Below are 22,164 nucleotides of genomic sequence, written 5' to 3'. Positions count from 1 at the left end.
GTAACGAGCATATGACATCACCTCTCTGCCCACTGCCTAGCTGGCCCTGAAAGACAGTTCTCAAGGTGCCTAGGGAGAGAGAAGCTTCCATTTTGAAACTTAAAGGTGGAGCTGAATCAACCATCTCCTAGGCCTGGCTATGACTGTTCTCTGTCTTAAATAGTAACACCTCAGCCCCCGCTCACAACTTTCCAGCCCCTCCTGACCACTTATCTGAAAGGAAAAATACAACTTGGTGCCAAGCTCAGACTGGCAGCTGGACTCTGCTAAAAGATTTTGTCTAAGGTCCTTTAGAGAAAAAACTGCTCCTCCCTTGAAAATAAATGGACAAAGTGGTAGAAGGGACGGGGGGGAAGGGGAAAGCTCAGCACTATGGGAAATGGTAGCATTCGCCTTCTGCATTCTGTGGGCAAAGTCATCGGTGGCTCCGGTCCCTAGGGAATTCTTTGCTTTCCACAGCCAAAGAAGGGGTAAAAAATAATCTGGAAATACAGCCAGGCACCTGGCGGCAGCAGCCCAGAGGATAGGTGAGTGTTGTGCAGATGGTTACCGCTATCAAAGGGCCGCTCAGTGCACTGGACGGTAGGCTGGGAACAGAGTGGGGAGGGAAAACTCCCACCCACAAAACAAGAAGCAAAGGAGGGGTGGAGAGTGGCTCAAGGCCATAATACTCTGGAGAACCTAGTTAACCCTATCATGACCACTTTACTACAGTTACAAATCCACCTTGAGTCAGGGGAGCTGTCTGTCGGCAGTGGGGGCTGATGTCTGGTGGTGGAGAGGAGAGAGGATGAGGAGGAGATGGGGGGAAGGGATGGAATCTGCGGGGCCAAGGAGCAGGGATAGGGTGAGGGCATGGAGAACTGTTTGGCTTAGTTCAGCAACTTGTTGGTCATTTTCCCAGTCTCTGGGGAGGAGGGGGGATTCTCATGTACCTCTTGAGCACCAAATGTCCCAGGGCTATCACCAGCCCCAATGGCAGGGTTCTCCTGTTCCTCCTTTCCTTTCCATCACTTTAGGATCTCCAGGGCCAGCATACATTTGCATAGCTCAAGGTTGCCCCTCGACGTAGGTGGAGTGTGTTCAGAATGTTCTGGAGACGGGCTTCCCTCAGAGTTGCCTCTGCTGCTCTCTACAGATCCTTTGTGCCTGAGAATTAAGGCAATGGATTTGGTCTGTGTATGCTAGGAATAGAGGGCTGTTTTCCTTTAAGTTTCCCCAATCCCCTTCGGATCCCATGTACAGGTAATGCAGCACAGAGGGAGAACTCACTCACCATTCTGTGTCTGGTGGATAAAGCTGAGCAGTCAGGGAACAGGGGCACACGAGTGCGTTCAATCTCATTATCCCAGCCAACTGGACTTACTAGGGTACCCAGAGGGAAAAGAGTTTACTTTTTTGTCTCCAGCACTGTGTTGGGTAGTGAGAAAGTCCTTGTACAGGCCAGAGCTGCAACAGATGAAGCTGGTGATAGACTGTGTAAGACAATCATTTGAGGCTGACATTGGTGCAGAGGGACCGTCCTGCTTCCCACCGCTTAAAGTCCACTTTTATTTAGTTGACTGTTCAGTTTGGCAGCCAGCGCTCACTCTGGGGCTTTCAGAAATTTCAGATATTAAGCTTTAACATGTCCCCATTTCCTAACATCTACCTGGCTCCGGTAAGCAAATACAGTTAGGTAATATATTCCCTAGAAATTTGTACCTTAGACCACCAAGCAGGGCAATGCTGAGGGACTTAGTAAATCTGGCCCTGGATCTTAACTTCATCACTGCTGATGCAAACATCTGTTTATTCAGTATCACATAGTAATAGTTACTGTAGTGAAGAATATGGACCAAATTCAGTCCAGGCGCCAGACAGGGAACTCTGCTGAATTCTTGCTTGGCTCCGTGAATTTTATGTGCTTCTGGGAGAAATCTCTGTCCTTGCTTTTTTTTCAAAACGGTAACATGAATTCGTTCACAAAATATACAGCATACTGCCACACAGAACATCTTAAGTACTGCCTCGGCTTCCCCCTCACAGAGCAAGGTGTATCAGATGCCTCCCATGGCACAATTCCCCCCCGCCCACCTCCCCGTCAAGAGCCTTCCTCGGGTCCTGAGTAGAGCTGGGCAAAATTTTCGTGCAAATCCTTTTTTCCCTGAAGAATGTGGATTTAGGTGGACATGAATTAGAGTCAATTACTTGGATGGGGGGAAATTCGTAAATGTCAAAACAGTTCATTTCAGCCTTTCCAAAGCAAACCGTTTCAGTGTGTCATTTTGGAAAGACATTTGGTTTCGGAATTTCTCACTATTTTATTATTTTTTTAAATCATTTTTTAAAGCCTCAAAAGCAAGAAAATAAAAATAAAAAAATGTTTCTACTGATATCAAAGGAAACTTTTTTTTTAGACCTGCACCCAAACTTCATATTCTGTATTCGGACATTCCTTGCCCTGAGATCCATACAAGGAAAGGGATTGGGAGGGGGTAGGGCTACTATAGACTATGCATCATCTCCCACAGATTGTACTAATCCCTCTCCTGGACAGCAGGGGTTCCTCTGCTTGGAGTGACCCTCTCTGCATGAAGCTACATTAACTTTAGTGCAGAGAGGACCCCTTCCAAGTTAAGAAACCTCCCTGGAGAGGGATTCTGGGCACAGCTCTTAGCAGGGAGAAGCCCTCACATCCCGGCCCTCCAACAGAGCCAAACACTCCAGGCGTGGAAATGGAGGTGGTGTGAAGGCATTGGGTCCATATGGACAGCTTTCCTGTGCCCCTAACAATTTTATTCATGATACATTTTGCGGGGTTTAGAATTCTTGTTTAAACATTTTTTAATAATCTCGTAAAACCCCACCTGTAATCCCATGTGTGCTCCGGATTAACAGAACCATGGGATCAACAACAGCCGTCATCCAGTAAAAAGGCACTGAACTCTGTGGAATTTAAATGCACTAGAAAGAACCCCACAGTAAGGTAAAATACTGCTAGGGAAGCATTGGTTTAATTGTACCCTGGAGAAAAAAGAAGCCTGGTATTGCTTCCTCAGCAGAATTTCACCTGGCTGCACTGAAATCTGAGAAATTCTCCACTTCCCACAGAGGGAATAGCAAAATATTTAATGAGAAACACATTTGAACTGGACCTATAACTGTGAGATTACATGTTTGCTAATCTCTCTGTAGGATATAGAGAGATCCCTTCTTCTGTGTGCTGTGGGGCGTCTAGTCTAGTGGAATTAACCACATTGACTACTGAATTAAAAGTAAAATTTATTCGGACACCTTCTGATATTCCAATAGAACAGTTTATATGGCTTGCAAAATAACAAAGCAGATATCGTGATGATAGTGGGTCCAATCTTACAACCCTTGCTCGTGGGAGTAGTCCCACTGATCTGAGACTCCTTCAGGTCCCAGGGTAATTCCTATTAAAACCATTAGAAAGAGTTCCCTTGATGATGAGTCATGCCCAAGTTCCTATGGGCTGCAGGGTCAGAGCCTTTATTTCAGTGGACTGCACACGTGAGTAATGTAATTCATGTGCTTAAATGTTTGCAGGATTATAGCCTAACATGAGCTCTCTAATACAGGGATAAAAGTTGTCCTTTCTGCTATAAATAGGTTGCCCCTATAAATCAAGCTCTCTTAAATAGAATCCAAGCATTGGCAACAATCCAGTGGATTGATGAAGGGATGGAAATTTCACTGTGAGTAGAAACAGGCAAAACAGTCAATTTTCATTTGGTTTCAAAATCTATGTTTTGTTTTGTTCCACAAGTGATGGTCAGTTTGTTCAGACTCAAAATCTTATTAACAAAAGAGATGCCAGTCTGACAGTGAAACAGCATGGTTTAATCTTAGAATGTGAGCTCCCTGGAGCAGGAACTGTCTTTGTGCAGGGGGTTTTGTACCACAGTGCCCTCAGCCCTGACTGAGGTTCTTATAGTCATAGAAATCATAATTATCTCCACTGGATTACTCACATGGGTAAAGTTATGCACATGAGTGCTTGCAGGATTGGGGACCTAGTTGGTAAAATTGGTGGCCCTTCTTGTGGCAGGATATGGGCTATCTCTGAAAGAATTCTAAATGTGTTCTTTTGCCAGGAACACAGAGATCTGTTTATTCTGGTAGCTGCTGTTACTAAAATGTGACACTAAAGTTACAGCTGGATTTTGGATTTGTTATGAGGGGCAATACATAGATAAAAGAGAAGAATGTTCTTTGTTGTACAGGCTGGGGTATCTGCAAAGATTCTTCCCTAAATGTAATTTTTTTAATTTGTGTTTTGTGATAGAAGACAATTACATTTCATAGCAAATCCTGACTATATTTTGTTTGTTATTATTCTACCGGTAAAGACAGTTCTGCTTATTGACATCAGACATAACCATCCACGTATTGTATGTGTAGATCCCCTGGGTAATGAGGATTAGGAAGGTGTTGTATTATATATGTCTTCTGCATATGTGTTCATTCAATTAGTTAATTTAGGTAGCCCTATGCTTCACTAAACATTAATTATATGTAATTGTGTATGGCTGGTAAACTGTAGATAAGAAGTGCAATTTGAATTTTTTAATTTTAGTTTGGCTTTAGCATTTGAAATTAATGAGCATGGGCCCCCATAACACATCTGTGTTGTTCTGCTTTAACTTTGCTGTTGCTAATCAAGTCAAAATAAGTGTACAAGATAAGTGATTGGGTTCTTTTGTCATCCTGTAAAATATGTGGAGCATGTAGTACAAAAGGAGCATGTATGCTCATTTTGCCTCACTCTTTACTGTCAACAATATTATCTCCTGCCAAACCCTTTAATAGAAACATGTGTAGTAGCTAATTTAGCAACATCCATTCTTCATATTCAATAAAAACATTGTAGGATAGTTGACAGAAGAAAAGAGAAATTACACAACTATGTTTTAAAATTAAACACAGTTATACTTTATTATGGCATCACCATCTCTTGCGGTATCTATAGTGTATGCATGTAGGCAAAAGCTCTTTAAAATAAAGACACTATGTAGTATGCTTATATTTCAACTGGATTAAATGAAATGTTTGGGAAAAGGCCTTGAACTCACTCAAAACAATGATGGATGAAAAGCCAAGCTTTTAATGGAAATAATATTTTGTATGATTATTGATTTTTTGGTAAAATATTTGAAAGCAGCACATGGCTTTGCACTGATATGCAACTAAAATATGTTAGTACAATTAATATGAGAGTTTTGGTTCTACTAATGCAAGCCATTGTAAAGTCTATTAAGGCTTAATTGGTGATCAGTTTCAACTCTAGTATTTTTGTACATACACAACACAGCTAGATCTGTGTGTATGTCCAAAATTCTTTTATATGCATAATTAGTTACTAGAAAAAATATAAATGAATAATTATTGACATTTAAAATCTACACCACTCTACCATAACTAGAAAAAATACTTCCAAAGGTTCAAGTAGCTATAATATTGTTTATTGCCACATTGCCATATTTAAGATCAAATAAAACATTTTTCAGTGTGAAGTGTATAGTCATCAATTAAATAAATAAATCGCATAAATCATATGAGTTAAAACATTTGCAGAACTATGTTCCATTTGGAGTGATAATGAGCCAAATGAGCAGTTGGAATAAATCAACGTGGCTCCATTGAAGTCCATGGGAACGAGGCTGATTTACACCAGTTTAGGATCCAACCCAAAGAACCTAATTCTGCTTTTAGTTACGCCCGTGCACCCCATTTGGCCCACTGGTTGGATGTCAACAGCAACTCACACGTTCTTCGAATAGGACTGATTCCTGTAGTACATGACCAGCCTTATATCCACCGCCCATCGTTTTGTTACAAAAGGCAGATGCACTCACAGGAATCATTTACCTTTGGAGTAGGAGTCTCGGGAGAGGGTTTTACTTGCTGAGTATAATGATGACAGCATTTGATAACAGGCCATGACATTGATGGCTGTTATCTGATACACCTATGGAATGGCTTTTGCCTCCCTTTGTTTCCCCTGAAAAGCAGCTCCATCCCTGTGGACCTATAATAGCAGGAATGCCACAGGGTCATGACAGAGGTATTTTAAACACAGACTTCGAAATGATAGTTTGATGGACAGAATAAGACTTATTCTTCCAGCTGTTCAAGAAAGAGTAGGAGTGGGGGACTGGAATCAGAGTCATTTATAAATGAAGCGTTCCCCTCCATAAACTTAAAATGCATTATCTCCCTTGGATAAAAGAAAATCCTTCCCAAATAAAAAAGAAAGAAAGAATTCAACATCATGGCCCAAATTACAATGTACAGATTGTTGTGTTTTTTTGTTTTTTTTTTAAAGAGTTGACTTCTAAGAGGAGAGGAATCAAACTTTAAAAAAAAGACAGATTTGGATATACGAGTTTGAGGTACAGTCAGAAGTAAAAAGTGCAGCAAAAAGAGAAGATGCAGAAAAAAAAATCCTTATAAATCATAACTTGACTCTGAACAAATTTCTCATATGAAAATGATTGTAAAAAGTGTCATTCATTAAAACAGCGAAAGTAAGAAAATATGTTCAGTGTAGAGGTACCTTTTTGTTGTTTCCGACAACCAAAATAAACAGAAGTTCATAAAATAGTTTATCGACACCAAAAGTGTATTCTTTGGAAAGCAAAAAATTAAACGGATCCATCAGACATTGTTTCAAAATGTACAGTCCCGTCTCAATGCTTTGGAGAGTAGGAAAATGAGAATGCTATTTAAGGCAAAAAATAAAAGCCTTTATGTTCATTTGACCTGAACCACTGCTTTCCTCCCTAGGGCTAGATGAAGAATTCCAGTTCAGTTAACACTCTTGACTATCAAAAAGCAATTTGGCTGGGGTCAAACTGAAACAAATGGGTATCTCCCTGTCTGACCTCCTAATGCAGCTAAGTGCGATCAAGGCCCTATCTGCCATTGTAAGCAAAGGACTCACACACGCACGCACGCAGCAGCTCCTGAGAAAAGTGTTCCTCTCTAGCCATCAGTTTAACCGCTATCCAAAGCGAAACTTCAGCCTGTATTTAACAGTGTTGGGGTTCTTCCGAGGCACGGACAATGAAACCTTTGGTTTTGCTGGGGTGGAGGCAGGTGACTTTTTCTTTTCAGGAACAGTGACGGTGAAAGACAGTTCTGGCTGCTCAGACTGTTTGAACCTTGGAAGGAAATGGGTGGAGATGTGTTGGGGTTTCACCCGGGGACTGCAGCCTCTTTTGGCTTTGCCTCTCTTGTTCAAAGCCACATACCATTCTCTCCCAGTCTTTTCGGTCCTGTAAACTGCCGAAGCATATGTGTTATAGCTGTTTTCTTGAAACCTCTCCCTGAACTTGCAGTCTTCTGTAAATTTGGCCTAGGAAAACAAACAAACAGAAATCTATTGAAAGGTTTTTGTTTGACCAGGTAAGAAAGGAGGGCCAACACTGTCAATAATAACTGCCTATAGCTTAGGCTCCTCAATTCATATAGAATTGCCTAGTTGAGTGGCCTGATTTTCAAAAGTGAGGTGCACCCAACAACTCTGATTGATGCTGCTTGGGTGCTCCGCACTTTTGAAAATCGGCCATTTACGTGTCTAAATATAGATTTAGGAGATTAACTTGAGGCACTCGGTATTAAAAATCTTGGCTGGAGGTATCTATCATCTGCCTGAGGAGTAACCTTCCCATTCTGCTTCTCTGCTATCCTCCACCAAAAGGAAAAATGCCTCCTGGTCTCCTTTGCAGCAGCTCCTTCAATGAATATTAGTTTTTGCTCTGTAGTGTGTCTAATATCCTGCCCTCACAAAAATTGCTTTCTGCTGCGTCACCGCTTAATAATCCAGAATGACAATTTGCATGCAGATTTTCATTGCTTCACTGCACATAGTCTTGATCACATTGTTGTTTTAACTTTGGGTGTTTTGTTGTCTCTTGATAACCTTTAAAAATGCCTTTCGGTCAAACAGCATATTTCCTTACAGAGTAGTTGTATTTGTTGCACACCAATTCCCAGCGGAGAGACTTCCATGGACTTCAGGGCCCAGGGATCAGGCCCCAGACTGTCAGAGTAAATCTGAACATCCCACTGAGAAACTAACCCTGCACAATCCAAGATTAAGGTCCACAGACGGCTCTGAATCCACAGAGACACACAATTCCCGTTGCATAATGGCAGGATTGGGGTTGTGTCTGTAAGGTGCCAGATACCTTTATACAATACCAGATATAGCTATATAAAAGGTAATTATAATTAATAACAAGAAAACGATGTATGGAAAATGTTACGCTTCCGTGGAAATTAATCTGTTCTAGTGTATAATTCTAATACTACTCCACTGAAAAGCCAATCTCAGAGTGCCTCAGCTCACTTCCCATGTTGTTGATGTAAAGGCAGGTTTTGTTCCTTTCCAGAAAATAAACATATAAAGGAAATTGTAGGTGCTTAATCTTTTGCCAGAGGCACTAAGGACCACATCCTCAAAAGTATTTAGGCTCCTCACTCCCACTGAAATCAATGAGAGTTGGGCACCTAAATACCCCTGGCTTTCATTGACTTCAGTGGGCTTTGGATCAGCCCCTAGGATTGGCAGTTGTCCCAAGAGAGTTTCTCTCTTGGGCTGAGACCCCGCAAAGATTTATGCATATCCTTAATTTTACACACTGGGAATAGTCCCTTATGGGGGCATGTGGCCAAGGCATAAAAGTTAAGCATGTGCTTCTTTGCAGAATCGGGGCCTTCTAGAGCTGGGCAGAGATTTTCAAAGCAGATGGGGGGATTCAATCACCAACTCCCATTAAGTTGAGTGGCTAAATCCCCTAGTAAACTTTGAAAATATCAACCCTAGTCTCAACAATTTTTCATGAGAACACTGAAACAGGTCCTTTCTTGTGTGTGTGAACAGAGTGCAGGAATAAGGCCAGTCAGTTCATCCGCCATAAAAAGTGAGACGTAGACGTTTTGCCATGGTCAGACATCAGGGCAGCTGTGAAATGTAAGCTAAGCAAATCTCCACCTAGATGAAACCACAGGATATCATAGTGCATTTTTCCTAATGGAAGGGCTGGATAATGAGATGTACATATAAAGACAAAAAGAGAGAATAGGGCCTTACAAATCTTAAAAGTGTGTGTCTGAAGATTATTATTTATTAATATTCTTAAGCAGCAGCCCTCAAGGAATTTGCCACTTCTGGAATCTGATGATGAGAGTGTTAATTGGTGTCCTGAGATCATCTAAAATAGTTTCTAAGTGCATCAAAGTTTGACTTCAAAGTAGATTATTCAAATATATTTATTTTAAAAGGGATGCTGGGCTTTTTAACTTAAAAGTCTGATGCAGTGGAAAGCAAAAAGAAACAATGTTTTATAATCAATTAGAAAATGGTCAGATTTGCTTGATATTGCATTATTAAACCCATATTTTGTTTAAAGGAGTTGAATTCTAGAATTCAAATGGCAACGTCCTTGACCTGTATTGCATCTTTTCCATAACAACTTCACTTTAATCTCCTTTAGCTCTTTGCTTGAAAGAAGAAAGAATTATTTTAATTATGCATTTTTGCTTTCTCTGCTTTTTGTTATCCAATATGATATGCCATACATAAATGAATATTCCTCTTCCAGAAATAAAGGCTTGAGCTAAATTCCTAATCCTGGAACCCTTACTTATATGGGTTGTCTGTTGCCCTGAGAAGGATACAGCATTGAGATGGAAAAGAGACAAATCCCCAAAGAGGAGGGTTGTCCCCTGAAGATTTCTTTGTGGAGGTTGCTGTCTTTGCATGGGTCTCTCCCAACCCAGACAGTTATGGGGTCAGGGAACTTCAGGAGAAAAGAGGGACAGAGGGCCATGTGTTGGTTAATCCCAGAGGATACCAGTGGTAAATCCAAGTAAAACTCAATGCATTCTGGGACAGCACCAACTGCTGTGAAGAATCACTTCTGCTCTTGGTATACCCCTGGATGGGGATTTCTAGGTGCATCCACCAGCAAGGGAAGCCAGGCAGCATGGGTCCATTCCAAGGCACCTGGAAGCCACTGTAGAGACATGAGACCTCCACACTGCTAGTTTCTAGGGGGAGACAAACTGCACTCACTTGCGAGGCCCAGATTATCCATTGTCATGGTAAAATCGGTGGGCTAGGAGTGGTGTCTCAGAGGAGGAAATTTCTGCACTTCCCCACTTTGCATATTCAGAAGGTGGCGCGTGCCCTGCACCCCACAGAAAAGACCCTGTGGCCCATGAACGCTGCTGGTAGGCTCCAGGGATCCATGCAGGAAGTCCGGGCTATCTGTGCAGAGGTCTTGACGCAGATCGCTGCCAACAGCTGCCACTGGGAGTTCCAGGGGTGGGGGCATAGAAAAGTTAGCACTGCCTGGGGCTATCATCCTCACCAGCATTTCTCCACAGGGCTGGAGTAAGGGACAATATTCTCCCATGCTCAGCATGCCCAACATTGCCCTAACCACTCCTCCACAGCCTCTATTCACCCGGCCTACCCAATCTCCATCCTCAGCCTTCCATATCCATGAATCGTTCTCCCAGGGTTGGGAAAAGGCAAGCAGAACCACCTGAGTAATACTGGCCATACTATCTAGCCCTCTTTCTTTCTGGGATCAAATCCAAGTTGAAACCATAGAGGCACAGTGCAGACAAAACACTGATGGAAATCACTGTACTGCAAGCCCAAGCCCTTACTTACCTGTGCTTTTAGTTAGTATTATTAATAAAACAGTATTTTATTTATTGCACTCAGAGCATTTGGGTACTTGGAGACATTTTCCTGGGTTGTTTTATCACCTGGTTATTTTTTTTCTGGACATCAACTTAGTTCTACTATCACAATCCAAATTTTGTTGCAGCTCTATTATTTCCTAGCAGGGGAGATCAAGGCTGGAGACATACATTACTGGGATTTCTAACGCTATCCTAACTTGAGTGATGGACCCCAAGAGAGTATAAGAGGTGGTTACATTCAGTACACCAGACATGTGTTCTGAAGGTCAGAGCCTTTCTTTCTCTACTATAAGTCTGGCCATACAGGCTAGGACAAAGGAATTAAAAGTATTGATGCAATCTTGTATGAGGGCACTGAAGCAGGTCCTCTGTTTCCTGCCAGGATCTGAAGAAACTAAAAGAACAAGCCCTTTGTGTTTTAGGACATTACATTTGCTCAGCTGCCTTTGCAATCAATGATGACAGAACCCTCAGAACCTGAGGTTGAAATACGGAGGCCTCTACCTGAATTTTAATTTTCTTTTTATGAGTTGTTGCGAATATTTGGTGGATGCTTATTACTTACTAATACACACACACATACCCAGAGGTGTGCAAATTAAGCTTAAAATAGCTTTGTTAACTGGGAAGTTTAATAAATATATTAGAGCATGGCTAAAAGATCGTGGGCTCAAGAAGATACCCAACATTGTCCTTTGTCTGAATAATTAATCTGAATAATTAAATCTGTCCTTTGGAAATCTGATCAGTTGGAAATTAAAGATCTCGGGGGTCTGGGGTTTTTTTGGAATCTCATCTGTCATTCCTTTGGAATTTCTTTGGAACTCCCAAGCCAACTGGGATTCCAAGATAACACCTGGCCACCTTTTGGAAAAAAGAGTAAAGAATAATCCCAGTGCCCTTGCCAACATTTTCTTTCTCAAAAAAAGAGCTAGCATTGTTCAAGGTTTTGGGTAAGCTATTGTTGCTGAGTATATACTAACTTTCACATTGAGCAATAATATATAGTCACTTCACTAAGGGCCTCTAACTTTGATTTAAAAACTTTGGAAACACCTATGGCATAAAAGTTTCTATCTATCCCCATGCATGCCCATCTAATCTGTCTGGGTCCTATACTGGCACCCATCACCGCTGTATTTGCATGTCTCCTGAGAGGGGATGACTAGGGCTAACGGAAAAATGGGAATTCTTTTCTGTGAAACGTCTCAAACAAATGTCAAGTGAAATTTTTCACTGAACCTTCTGATTTTGTTGATGGCACAGCTAAAAAAAATGTTTCCATTCCAATCAAATGGTGTCAAAACAATTTTTTTTTCACTTTTTCATTCAAAATGAATGATTCGTTTGATTTTTCAATTTTGTTTTGGTTTGTTTCAATTTTCCCTCCTTTCTCTCCCTTATTTTCCCTAGCACTCTCTCCCCCTTTGTGAAATCAAAGGGACATTTCCATAGGGGCAGAGTGATGCTGAGTGCTTTTAAAAGTCCCACTCTCCATGTCCAATATGGCAAGAGAACATACAAACAAACACATACAAAAATATTTCCAATCTGATTATCTTTCCTCTGATAAAAACATCAGGGTCAGATACAGCATTTGAATTGTTTGCCAGCTGCCCAGTGATTTCCAGTGTAACATCACATGTCAATAGAGAGATTCAATGTGGAGTCCATATACTTGAACTGATTTTTGAAATCTGAATACGAAAGCCTTTGTGACACTGAAAAGCCATTGATGGGACTGCAGTTCAGCAATGCAAGGAGCTGAAATGCCAAGGAGGCAGGAGGAATATGTCAGGCTTCTTAATTTTTTTGGTGCTCCTGGAAGTTGCTCAGTAAACAGCTTTGCTGCTGACATACTGTCCACATCACAAGCACAAGCTTAGCCCAAACTGCCATCTATCTAGGTACTTATATGGCCCGCATCACAAGGGCAGATCCTCAATGGAGCTATGACCATTTATACCAGCTGAGGGCCTGGGCCATGATATCTAAGCACCTTCCAAATATTAACAAATGTATGCTCACACTACCATTCTGAGCTAGGGAGTTATTGTTCCCATTTTACAGATGAAGAAACCAAGGCACAAAGAATGTAAGTGACTTGCCCAAATTCACACAGGAGACAGGAACTGAAGACAAGTCTCCAGCATCCCAATCCAGTACCTTAAACACAAGACCATCCTTTTTCTCCTATGTGTCTCAAGCATGGGCTGGTGTTCAGTCTCTTTGTCAGTTTAATCTTCTCTTCTGAGATGCTAACAAGGGTGCCAGCTACTGCCAATTGTAGTGGCTTTTTTCTTTTTAATATATAGTAATGCTTGCCTCCTAAGAACTGGTCTGTGGCCACCAATGCATTTCAGAAAGCCTTTTGAATGGAAATGACTTTTAGATCACTACCTAATATGTCAGGTTTCACAAACTGAAGTTTAGATTCTAAGTAGATTCCATAAATAAATTTATGGGAGTACAATGAGGATCTCAACAAAGAATAACAAAAATGTTGCTGAGGGAGGGGCTTTATCCAAGTAGATTTTCTTACAACTTTAAATCAGGTCAAAAAAAGGAAAACCCAATTTTCTGAAAAATGTTGACATTGTTTTCATTTTGCAGGGTTCGCAATTCACTGGTTTTTCTTTTTTTTTTTTTTATTATAATTATTTTTCATGATTTCGCCCCACCTCCAATTCTCTTTTTCAAAAATTGAAATTTCAAAAATAAAACATTTTGCATTTTCAAAACCAGAAGTTTTCAATTTTGAAAAGCAATATATTTAACTAAAACACTTTCCATCTAAAAAACCGCAACCAACTCTATTCAACTCTACATATCATTTGGTCACTGAATGTTGTCACGTGTTCGGAAACTGGAAATACAAATAGAACTATAGGGACAAATCCTAAAGTCAATTACATTTTAAAATGAAATTCAATAGGAGATTTGCCTGAGTGAGGACTGAAGCACTTAGCCCATAATTATTAATTTAGAACAATTCTTAACAAAGGAAAATTACCTTAAACCCTGTAGGAAAATATTTCGGCATTTATGCTAATACCAAACCCTCTTTCGAGCTCAGCCATTTAATGATAATAATGTTTAAACATCTAACTGAGGGCTTAAAAATGAGAAAGAACCCATCTGTGCACGGAACTGATAATTGCTCGTTTTAATATTATTTCTGAATTCAGTTTCCTTAAAAATGAACCACTTTATAATTTAATTAAGTTGCCATCTAAAGCAAGAGGGCTAATTTAAAGCACTAAGCTCAGATAAGAGAAAACAGGTCCCAGAGAATTGGTTTAGAAGGACCCCAAATAATTGTAGGAATTACTTTTATCTACAGTTCGCTCAGAGTCATCAGAATGACTTTTATATCAAAGAGGTGCAGTGAGTGACAGGCGCAGGATTTGCTTTGTACTGGTTAAAACTCATTAGGCCATGAAATAACTTTATCCTGCCAAGACAGGAAAGAACAACAGATGCTGTTTTTGCATTATCTGCATTATTTAGCCCAGCAATCTTTAGACATTTGGGTCAAGTTTCTACAAATTTGTTGCTTTCATCTGACTGAGGACTCATGTGTCCTAACCTTTCAGTCTGACCTGTCTAATTGGTGTCCATTTATAACACTGTGGGGGTTTTTTTAGTGACAATTAACCATATGCTGACAAGGGTTTAATTTAATTTCTGCTAATGCCGGGACATAAATCAAAACTTAAAATGGAATAATGAAGGTATTGGATGCCACTAAAAAGAACAGATTCTTAAGCATAATTTAGCCAGTGGTTACTTGACTGTCCTGAGATTTATACAAAAGTGTTATTCTCCACATCCTCTTAACATTGAAGCTGCAGTTAAGGAAAAACTATTATGGTAATTGTAGGTGCCTTTATCTTTCTTTTCTGAAGACTCTTCTTTTTACAAAGCACCTGTGTTTTACTTAAAGCAAAAGGCCATCCCCCTTATAGAGAGGAATGGTTCTATTTAGCATATGTTTCCTAGGCATGCTGAATTTTCCTATTGCATGATGATTAAATAAAAGGAGAGAATAATCATGTTTATGCCTGGCAGGTACTAGGCAGCCTATCTTACAAATAACAAAAAAAAACAGGGCTTGATTTCTGCGTCATGGAGTGTGGCATGCATGCAATTGGTATTCCCCTGGAGGCAACGGCGCTCAACCAAGGGTTTGCCCCACCTTGTGAGGCCAAGAGGTGATACCATTGCCATCTACTAGGGGAGGACAAGCTTTAAATTCTGAACCCTGGATTAGCAGAACTCCAGGGTATTCTGGTTCTGGGCAGACCCTGGCTGGCCTGACACACTTTGGTCACTCTTACTCATGTTAAGTAATACCTGGCTCTGTAGTCTTGCCGAAATCAATACATCTCCCCATGCAGTAAAAGACTTCTCAGTGGGAGTAAGGGTGGCAGAACAGAGGAGAAGGATGCTCCAGGGATTATGGCACTAACGAAGGACTTCGGAGACCTGGGTCTAAATCACTCCTCTGCCACAGACTTCCTGTGCAGCCTTGAACAAGTCATTTAGCCTCCTTGTGCCTCAGCTCCCTATCTATAAAATGGGGATAATCACACTTCTCGACCTCACAGGGGTAGTGGGAGAATAAATACATTAACAATGGTGAGGTGCTCAAACACTACCGTGATGAGAACCGTATAAATACCTGTGATATACTGTAGTCCTTTGTAAAATGCAATGGCAAGTTCTAGGCACGGCTACACCCTGTTGCTATTATCTGCAGAAGCCAGTGGTGAATCAGCCCCCAGCATTCAGGTACTAATCTTATTGCCTTTTCATTCAGTTCAGAGAACACACTGACAAAGAGTCAGATACAAAACATCTGTTTCACTCGATATCCCCATCAGGCTTAAATGAAGAAGCTCTGCTGCTGTGAGCACCACCTTGTTACCTTGCTAGAAACCAGTGGGTTTGGTCTCCTTACGGCAGACGTGTCAGACTCCTTTCGGGAAGAGGGTCAAATCTGATGAGATTACAAGTTTGGTTGACAAAGGTACTAGTGTTGATGTCATACACATAGATTTCTATAAGACGTTTGACTTGACACTTATATGATGGGGGACTCTATCTTGGAAAGCTGTAACTCTGAAAAAGATTTGGGTATCGTGGTGGATAATCAGCTGAACTTGAGCTTCTCATGCAACGCTGCAGCCAAAAAAACAGAAGGCTATAAACTTAACATGGCACACATTAAATGGATTAAAAACTGGCTAACTGATCAGTCTCAAAATATAATCATAAATGGGGACTCGATTGAGCGGGTGTGTTTCTAGTGGGGTCCCGCAGGGATTGGTTCTTGGTCCTATGCTATTTAACATTTTTATCAGTGACCTGGGAGAACACATAAACTCATCCCTGATAAAGTTTGCAGATGACACAAAAATATGGGGAGTGGTAAATAATGAAGAGGACAGGTCACCAGTGCAGAGTGATCTGGATCGCTTGGTAAACTGGGCACAAGCATATAATATACATTTTAATATGGCTAAATGTAAATGTATACACCTAGGAACAAAGAATGTAGGCCACACTTATATGATGGGGGACTCTATCTTGGGAAGCTGTAACTCTGAAAAAGATTTGGGTATCGTGGTGGATAATCAGCTGAACTTGAGCTTCTCATGCAACGCTGCAGCCAAAAGGATTATGCAATCCTTGGATGCATAAACAGGGGAAGCTCGAGAAGGAGCTGAGAAGTTATTTTACCTCTGTATTTGGCACTGGTGCGACTGCTGCTGGAATCCTGTGTCCAGTGCTGGTGGTCACAATTCAAGAAGGATGTTGAAAAATTGGAGAGGGAGGGTTCTGAGAAGAGCCATGAGGATGAAAGGATTCAAAACCCTGTCTTATAGTGATAGACGCAAGGAGTTCAATCTATTTAGTTTAACAAAGAGAAGGTTATGGGGTGATTTGATTATAGTCTGTAAGTACCTATATGGGGAACAGATATTTAATAATGGGCTCTTCAATCTAGCAGAGAAAGGTGTAACATGATCCAATGGCTGGAAGCTGATGCTAGACAAATTCAGACTGAAAATAAGGCGTAAATTTTTAACAGTGAGAGTAAATAACCATTGGAACAATTTACGAAGGGTTGTTGTGGATTCTCCATCTCTGACAATTTTTAAATCAAGATGGGATATTTTTCTAAGAATTATTTGGAGCAAGTTCTCTGGCCTGGGTTATACAGGAGGTCAGACTAGATTATCACAGTGATCCCTTCTGGCCTTGGAATCTATGAATTCCATTTTTTTAAATAATGCTCAGTTGAATGGGGTAAAATTTGAAGACTCCTTTCAATCCACTATGAATTTCCCACTGATTGTGATGGGAGATTTGTACATGCAATGTGTCCTTTAGGTAAAAAACTACACTTGTAGTCATTGTTCTTTATTATTTGTTCGATACCTTATCCTTGCAGTCAGTATCACTCAAAGGGAAAATCTGCTCCCTTTAAGATCACCACTACTTCTGCTCTAAGTGTCTCTTCCTTCCCTATCTTCTTCTGTATGCTTCTCTTCCTCTTCCCTGACTTTGTGTCTCTCCTTCTTTCTTCCCTCTGTATTTCCCTCCCTGCACTAACTCCCATTTCCTCACTCTTCACTTGTAGGTTACGCTCCCAACCCCAAATAAGCAATGAAATGCTTAGACCCGCATTAGGTTTGAGTTAACAAACCAGGGACATTAATGGGAGGTTGCGGGGGGCGGGGTCAAACCTCTAAAAGTTTCAGGCTGTCTGCAGATTCAGGCAGTGTAATTGGTTCTGTAACACTTGCTTCTTATTTGGGAGATTTTCTTCACAACCTTGAGAGCTAGCAACTTGCTTTTTGTTAAAATAAAAACGTAGATTCTGCAGATTCTGGATGTACTATGTGGGTCACATAAATGCATCATCTAGGTTGAATCCAGATCCCGGGTTATTTGTATGACACCTCTGTGTTAAAGAAATTTTCTTTTTTTGGGACTTACCCATTAGGACATATACATTTTAGGAAGAGTTCTTTTTACATCAGCATAGTAAATGTTATGATTTCTCTATACTTTAACAAACATTTCCTTGTCCCCAATAACAGCAAAAGCAAAAAGAACAGAATATCCTTGATTTTAAAAAAATCTATGGGTATCTGGAAAAGCATATTGGAACCCACAGTATAACCAATATGTAGAAAAACAAAAGGGGAAAATATTTTTTAACGTGAAATTAAATAGTCAAATGTTACCGATTTAAAAAATAGAAATAATGCTCCCACTTTGGGAGCCTGTATTTTGTTGAAATCTCACAGCTTACATTACTGGGGCATGATCCTGTAAGGTGCCGAGTGCCCTCAACTCTCATGGTTTTCACCTGAAGTCGATGGAAATTAAGGGCACATGACACATTGCAAAAGGGCAATCAGCACAGACCTACTCCTGCTCCCATTGAAATCAGTAGGAGTTTTGCCATTATATTCAGTGGGGCAAGAGGGGCCCACTTAATACTTACGTGGCTGTATGAGGAATTTGGGAAGGTGGTGGAAGGAAGGGCTATGTGCACTTGTGTGCTGTATTCTGCACCAATCACCAGACCCCAAATCAGGGGCTAATGGTAAGGGGATTCGTGCATGCTGACCCCAGTTAAAGAAAGCATCTAAGCATGTGGATAAATTAAAGTGTGTGCTTAAGGTCAAGCACATACTCCAGGTTAAAATACAGGCCCCTCAGTGACTTAGCTTTTCTGAATAGAGATACCTGCTTGAACTGGGGACTTGGAATTTTCTCTTTTTTCCTTTTCTCTCTCTCTCTGAGTGGTATTACATGTTATTACAACTGGGATGTCTCCATTCCATCATATGCCATCAGAGCAAACTGAACCCAAGTGCCAAGTCTGCATCTTAATTTCCATCTGTTTCAATAAACACAGATCAGACCCCAGTTCTGTGTCTCCTCATCTTTTTCTTAAGGAAACACACGGATAAAACTTTCTGTGAAAATCTATTTCCTTTCTCTAATGAGAACAAAGAGCCTTACTGTTTTGAAGACCGAAATCTGATTGCAAAAAAAAAAAATCTTTCTTTGGTAAAAATGTAATAAATATTATCCGGAGCGTCAAGTTTTTATATCTACCTGTCATCTAATTGGCTGTCTGTCTTTTTACCTACCTGTGGCTCTATCCTGAAAGGCACTCCTCATTGAAGTCATGGAGGTTGAGGAAACTCAGCACAGTATGTAAGTGCTTAGCACCTTACAGGATTGAGCCCCAGGAAAACTGCTTTTGCTACAGTGTACATGTGAAGTTGCCACAATACCGTTAATAAACAATATATACTGGTAATTCAATTTTTACTTACACTTGCATGGAGTTTTCCTTTTTTTGACATCGCTAAAAATTTGTTGCTGAAAACTCCTCGTATTCCTACAATCCCCTGAGACACAGCAAATATTTCCAAAATACCTAGGATGACAGAAATCCCAAAATAAATCACAATACTTTTCAGATCACTGTGACAAAAAGAAATTGTAGTTTCCTTTTGAAAAACCCCGATTCTCATCTTCCTTGGTTTTTGCAATAATTTCACGTTTGATTGTTTACTGCTTTGCTTATTGGAAATGTGCATTTATTTATATGTCTTAAAACCTTAAGTCATCTTTCAGAGGACTGACACATGATCTTTAGAAATGCAGAGGATGCCTTTTGTTGGGCCCCGATCCCACGAAAACTTACAAACGTACATAACCTTTAACATATGAGTAGTCCACTGATGTGACTGGGACTAGTCATGTACATATTGTTAAGTACATGCATAGGTCTTTGTAGGATCAGGGCTAAATGCCCATACAATAACCTATTTCTCTATTAAACTTAACAGACCTCTTTTCCTATGAACACATCCAAAAAACAAAACAAACAAACAAAAAAATCCTATGCTCTGTTCAAAGTAGACTATAACACAAATCAGCAAAAGCCAATAATTTCAACCATATGGCTCCTTGACACTGTGCCACGGCCATTGCAGCAATTATTTTTATACTGTTAGGAGACCTCTTGGCCAAATACATCTCCACTGTCCCTGTTTTTCAGTGATGTCCCTTATTTCAGACCCAAATTTCCCGCCAGTTCACACAAATTTAGTCTCTCACATTTATTGTTATAATGGATTTGCACCAGAAATACAGGAGTAGAGCTGATCTGAATTTTGGATGACACATTCTGATTCAGATGAAATGTAACTACTTCAGATCTGGAGAAGCATTCACAAGTTCAAAATCTTTTTTTTTTTTCCTTTGATGGGATTTATCTAGCTGGATAACATTCGCGTGTATTACTGTGTCCATTCAAGACACGCTATTTGGGTATGTCTCTAATTTTAACATATGCAAAACTAGGGCAGATTAAATTTGGCAAAGGGGAAAAGAAGGGAAAATAAAGCATTTTAAATTTTGCCCCATTTTATCCAAAATGAAACCAGGTCTCCTTACTCACTGGTATATTGCATTATGGAAATAAAGTTACAGCAAATATAATTTATGCTAAAGGATTAAATTCCATGTCTTCTTAAGCTTCCCATGGGTCAGATTTTAATACACTTACTCACATTGAGTAGAATCCTACTCAGCAAGCATTCCCACTGATTTCAGTGGGACTTTTTGTGGAATAATACACTATTTAGTTTGACTGAGAATAGCAGAATCTGGCCGTAAGGGAATAAAATTTATTTTTCCTTTTCCCTATTGACTTCCATGGAACTACTCCGTCTGTTACCAGGTATCTGAATTCCTTCTTTGAGTAAGGGATCAATGTTTGTGGCCATATTTGGGCCTTTGAATGCTGAGAGATACGCTGGGCTCAATTCTTTATTTACTGAAATCTCATGCTTGAGGACTTGGGCACCTGAGCACATAGGGAATCCCATCACTAATTCAGCAAAGCCATTAAGCATGTGCTCATATCCCATTGAAGCCAATGAGATGTACAGATTGGTGTTCTGTTCATCCTATTCATAAAATTGGATGTCTCCAGGGCAGACAAGTGTAAAGTTTCAGGCCTATTCAGATTTGTTTGTGCCAAGAAATGGATCTACTTCTTTGCAAAGCTTCAGGACATCGCTGATCTAACAACTTCACTCGGAATTGCGGGCACGGACCCTCGGACTCCTAATAGGCTTACAAACTATTAGAACTACTTCCTGGGGTGGAAGGCTCAGCCCTTAGGTCGTGACCCACTAGAACTTTTAACTGAGGCCGAGTATATCTACACTGCAATCAAGAGATGTGATTGCAGCACATGTAAACATCCCCAAGCTAGCTAGAGTGAAGCTAGCACAAGTAACAGTAGCAGCAAAGCCGTGGTGGCACCCGCCCGCTGAGGACCCTGAGTACACATTGGAGCAGCCAATGTCTGCACTGCCATAGCTTCCCTGTTATTGTTACTCAAGCTAGCTTTGAGCCAGCTAAATCTAGCTATATCAAAGCAAGCTCAGGTATCTATACAGGAGCTGTAAACACACCACCTGATTGCAGTATAGACATACCTTGAGTTTGTAACCAGGTATTGACATAACTGGCTTTAAATATTATTTGTGTCCACATGGCTAGTAACCATGGCAGCTATAACAGTGTTTGTCCTAGACTGGCACGTTTGGCATCCTGTAACCAGGCTGGCACCCTGCTTTTTCACTTGGGACAAGACTCCCCTGACTGTGAACTTGTTCTCTTTCCTCCTAGCTGGGGTAGGACATCCCAGAGTGCATCACCCAATGTTGATGCCACTCTGTGTGCATGTCACCCAATCCTCTGCTAAGGAATTATGGGATTGCTGCCCATTCCCCTCCTACCCCCCAGAAATCAGCGATATGAATATTGTTAGGCAGCATAGGATGTCATACAAAGGAAATTAATAACTCCAGATCTGTGACTGATCTAGCTTCCTGCAGTCTTCCCACAGTCCTCACATTTTTTAATGTACTAGGATAGGCTTTGAGCTTTCCACCCCAGCCAGGGATTTTCCTGTACAGGGTAGAGATCCCTGCAATTTCATTAAAGGGCAGGGTTGGGCCCTGCGTGAGTTTATTACCTGATGTATACAGAGCAATCAGTTTAATTGTAAATTCTGTTTTATTTCTGAGGTTAAAACAATAACAACAATAATATTGCATCTGAAGAAGTGAGGTTCTGACCCACGAAAGCTTATGCTCCCAGTACTTCTGTTAGTCTCAAAGGTGCCACAGGACCCTCTGTTGCTTTTAACAATAATATGACACCTCTAGCTCTCGCTCTATAAATACATAAATTACATGCTCGGGACTCACAATTTGGATCCAAATGTTGAATACTGCAAACTTGGGGGATGTTCAGATCTGGTGTTTGGATTGTGACTCATCTGTAAAGTATACACCCCAAACCTGAAACAGTCCTTCCCTG

General features: G+C 40.7%; 1 protein-coding gene across 1 annotated transcript in view; it reads right to left on the bottom strand.

Moving 5' to 3' along the window:
* Positions 1 to 5,452: 5,452 nt before the first annotated feature.
* Positions 5,453 to 22,164, bottom strand: part of FGF5 (fibroblast growth factor 5) — a 31,129-nt gene continuing 14,417 nt past the window's right edge. Inside the window, exons 3-4 of the mRNA XM_008165687.4 lie at positions 19,095 to 19,198; positions 5,453 to 7,363 (exon numbers count right to left, since the gene is read on the bottom strand). Coding sequence (XP_008163909.2) covers positions 7,010 to 7,363; positions 19,095 to 19,198 — 458 coding nt within the window. The 3' untranslated portion in view covers positions 5,453 to 7,009. The remainder of the gene's footprint in view (positions 7,364 to 19,094; positions 19,199 to 22,164) is intronic.

This window comes from Chrysemys picta, chromosome 5 (assembly GCF_011386835.1).
Source record: "Chrysemys picta bellii isolate R12L10 chromosome 5, ASM1138683v2, whole genome shotgun sequence".
Lineage (NCBI taxonomy): Eukaryota > Metazoa > Chordata > Testudines > Emydidae > Chrysemys > Chrysemys picta.
This window is presented reverse-complemented; position numbering and strand designations above follow the sequence as displayed.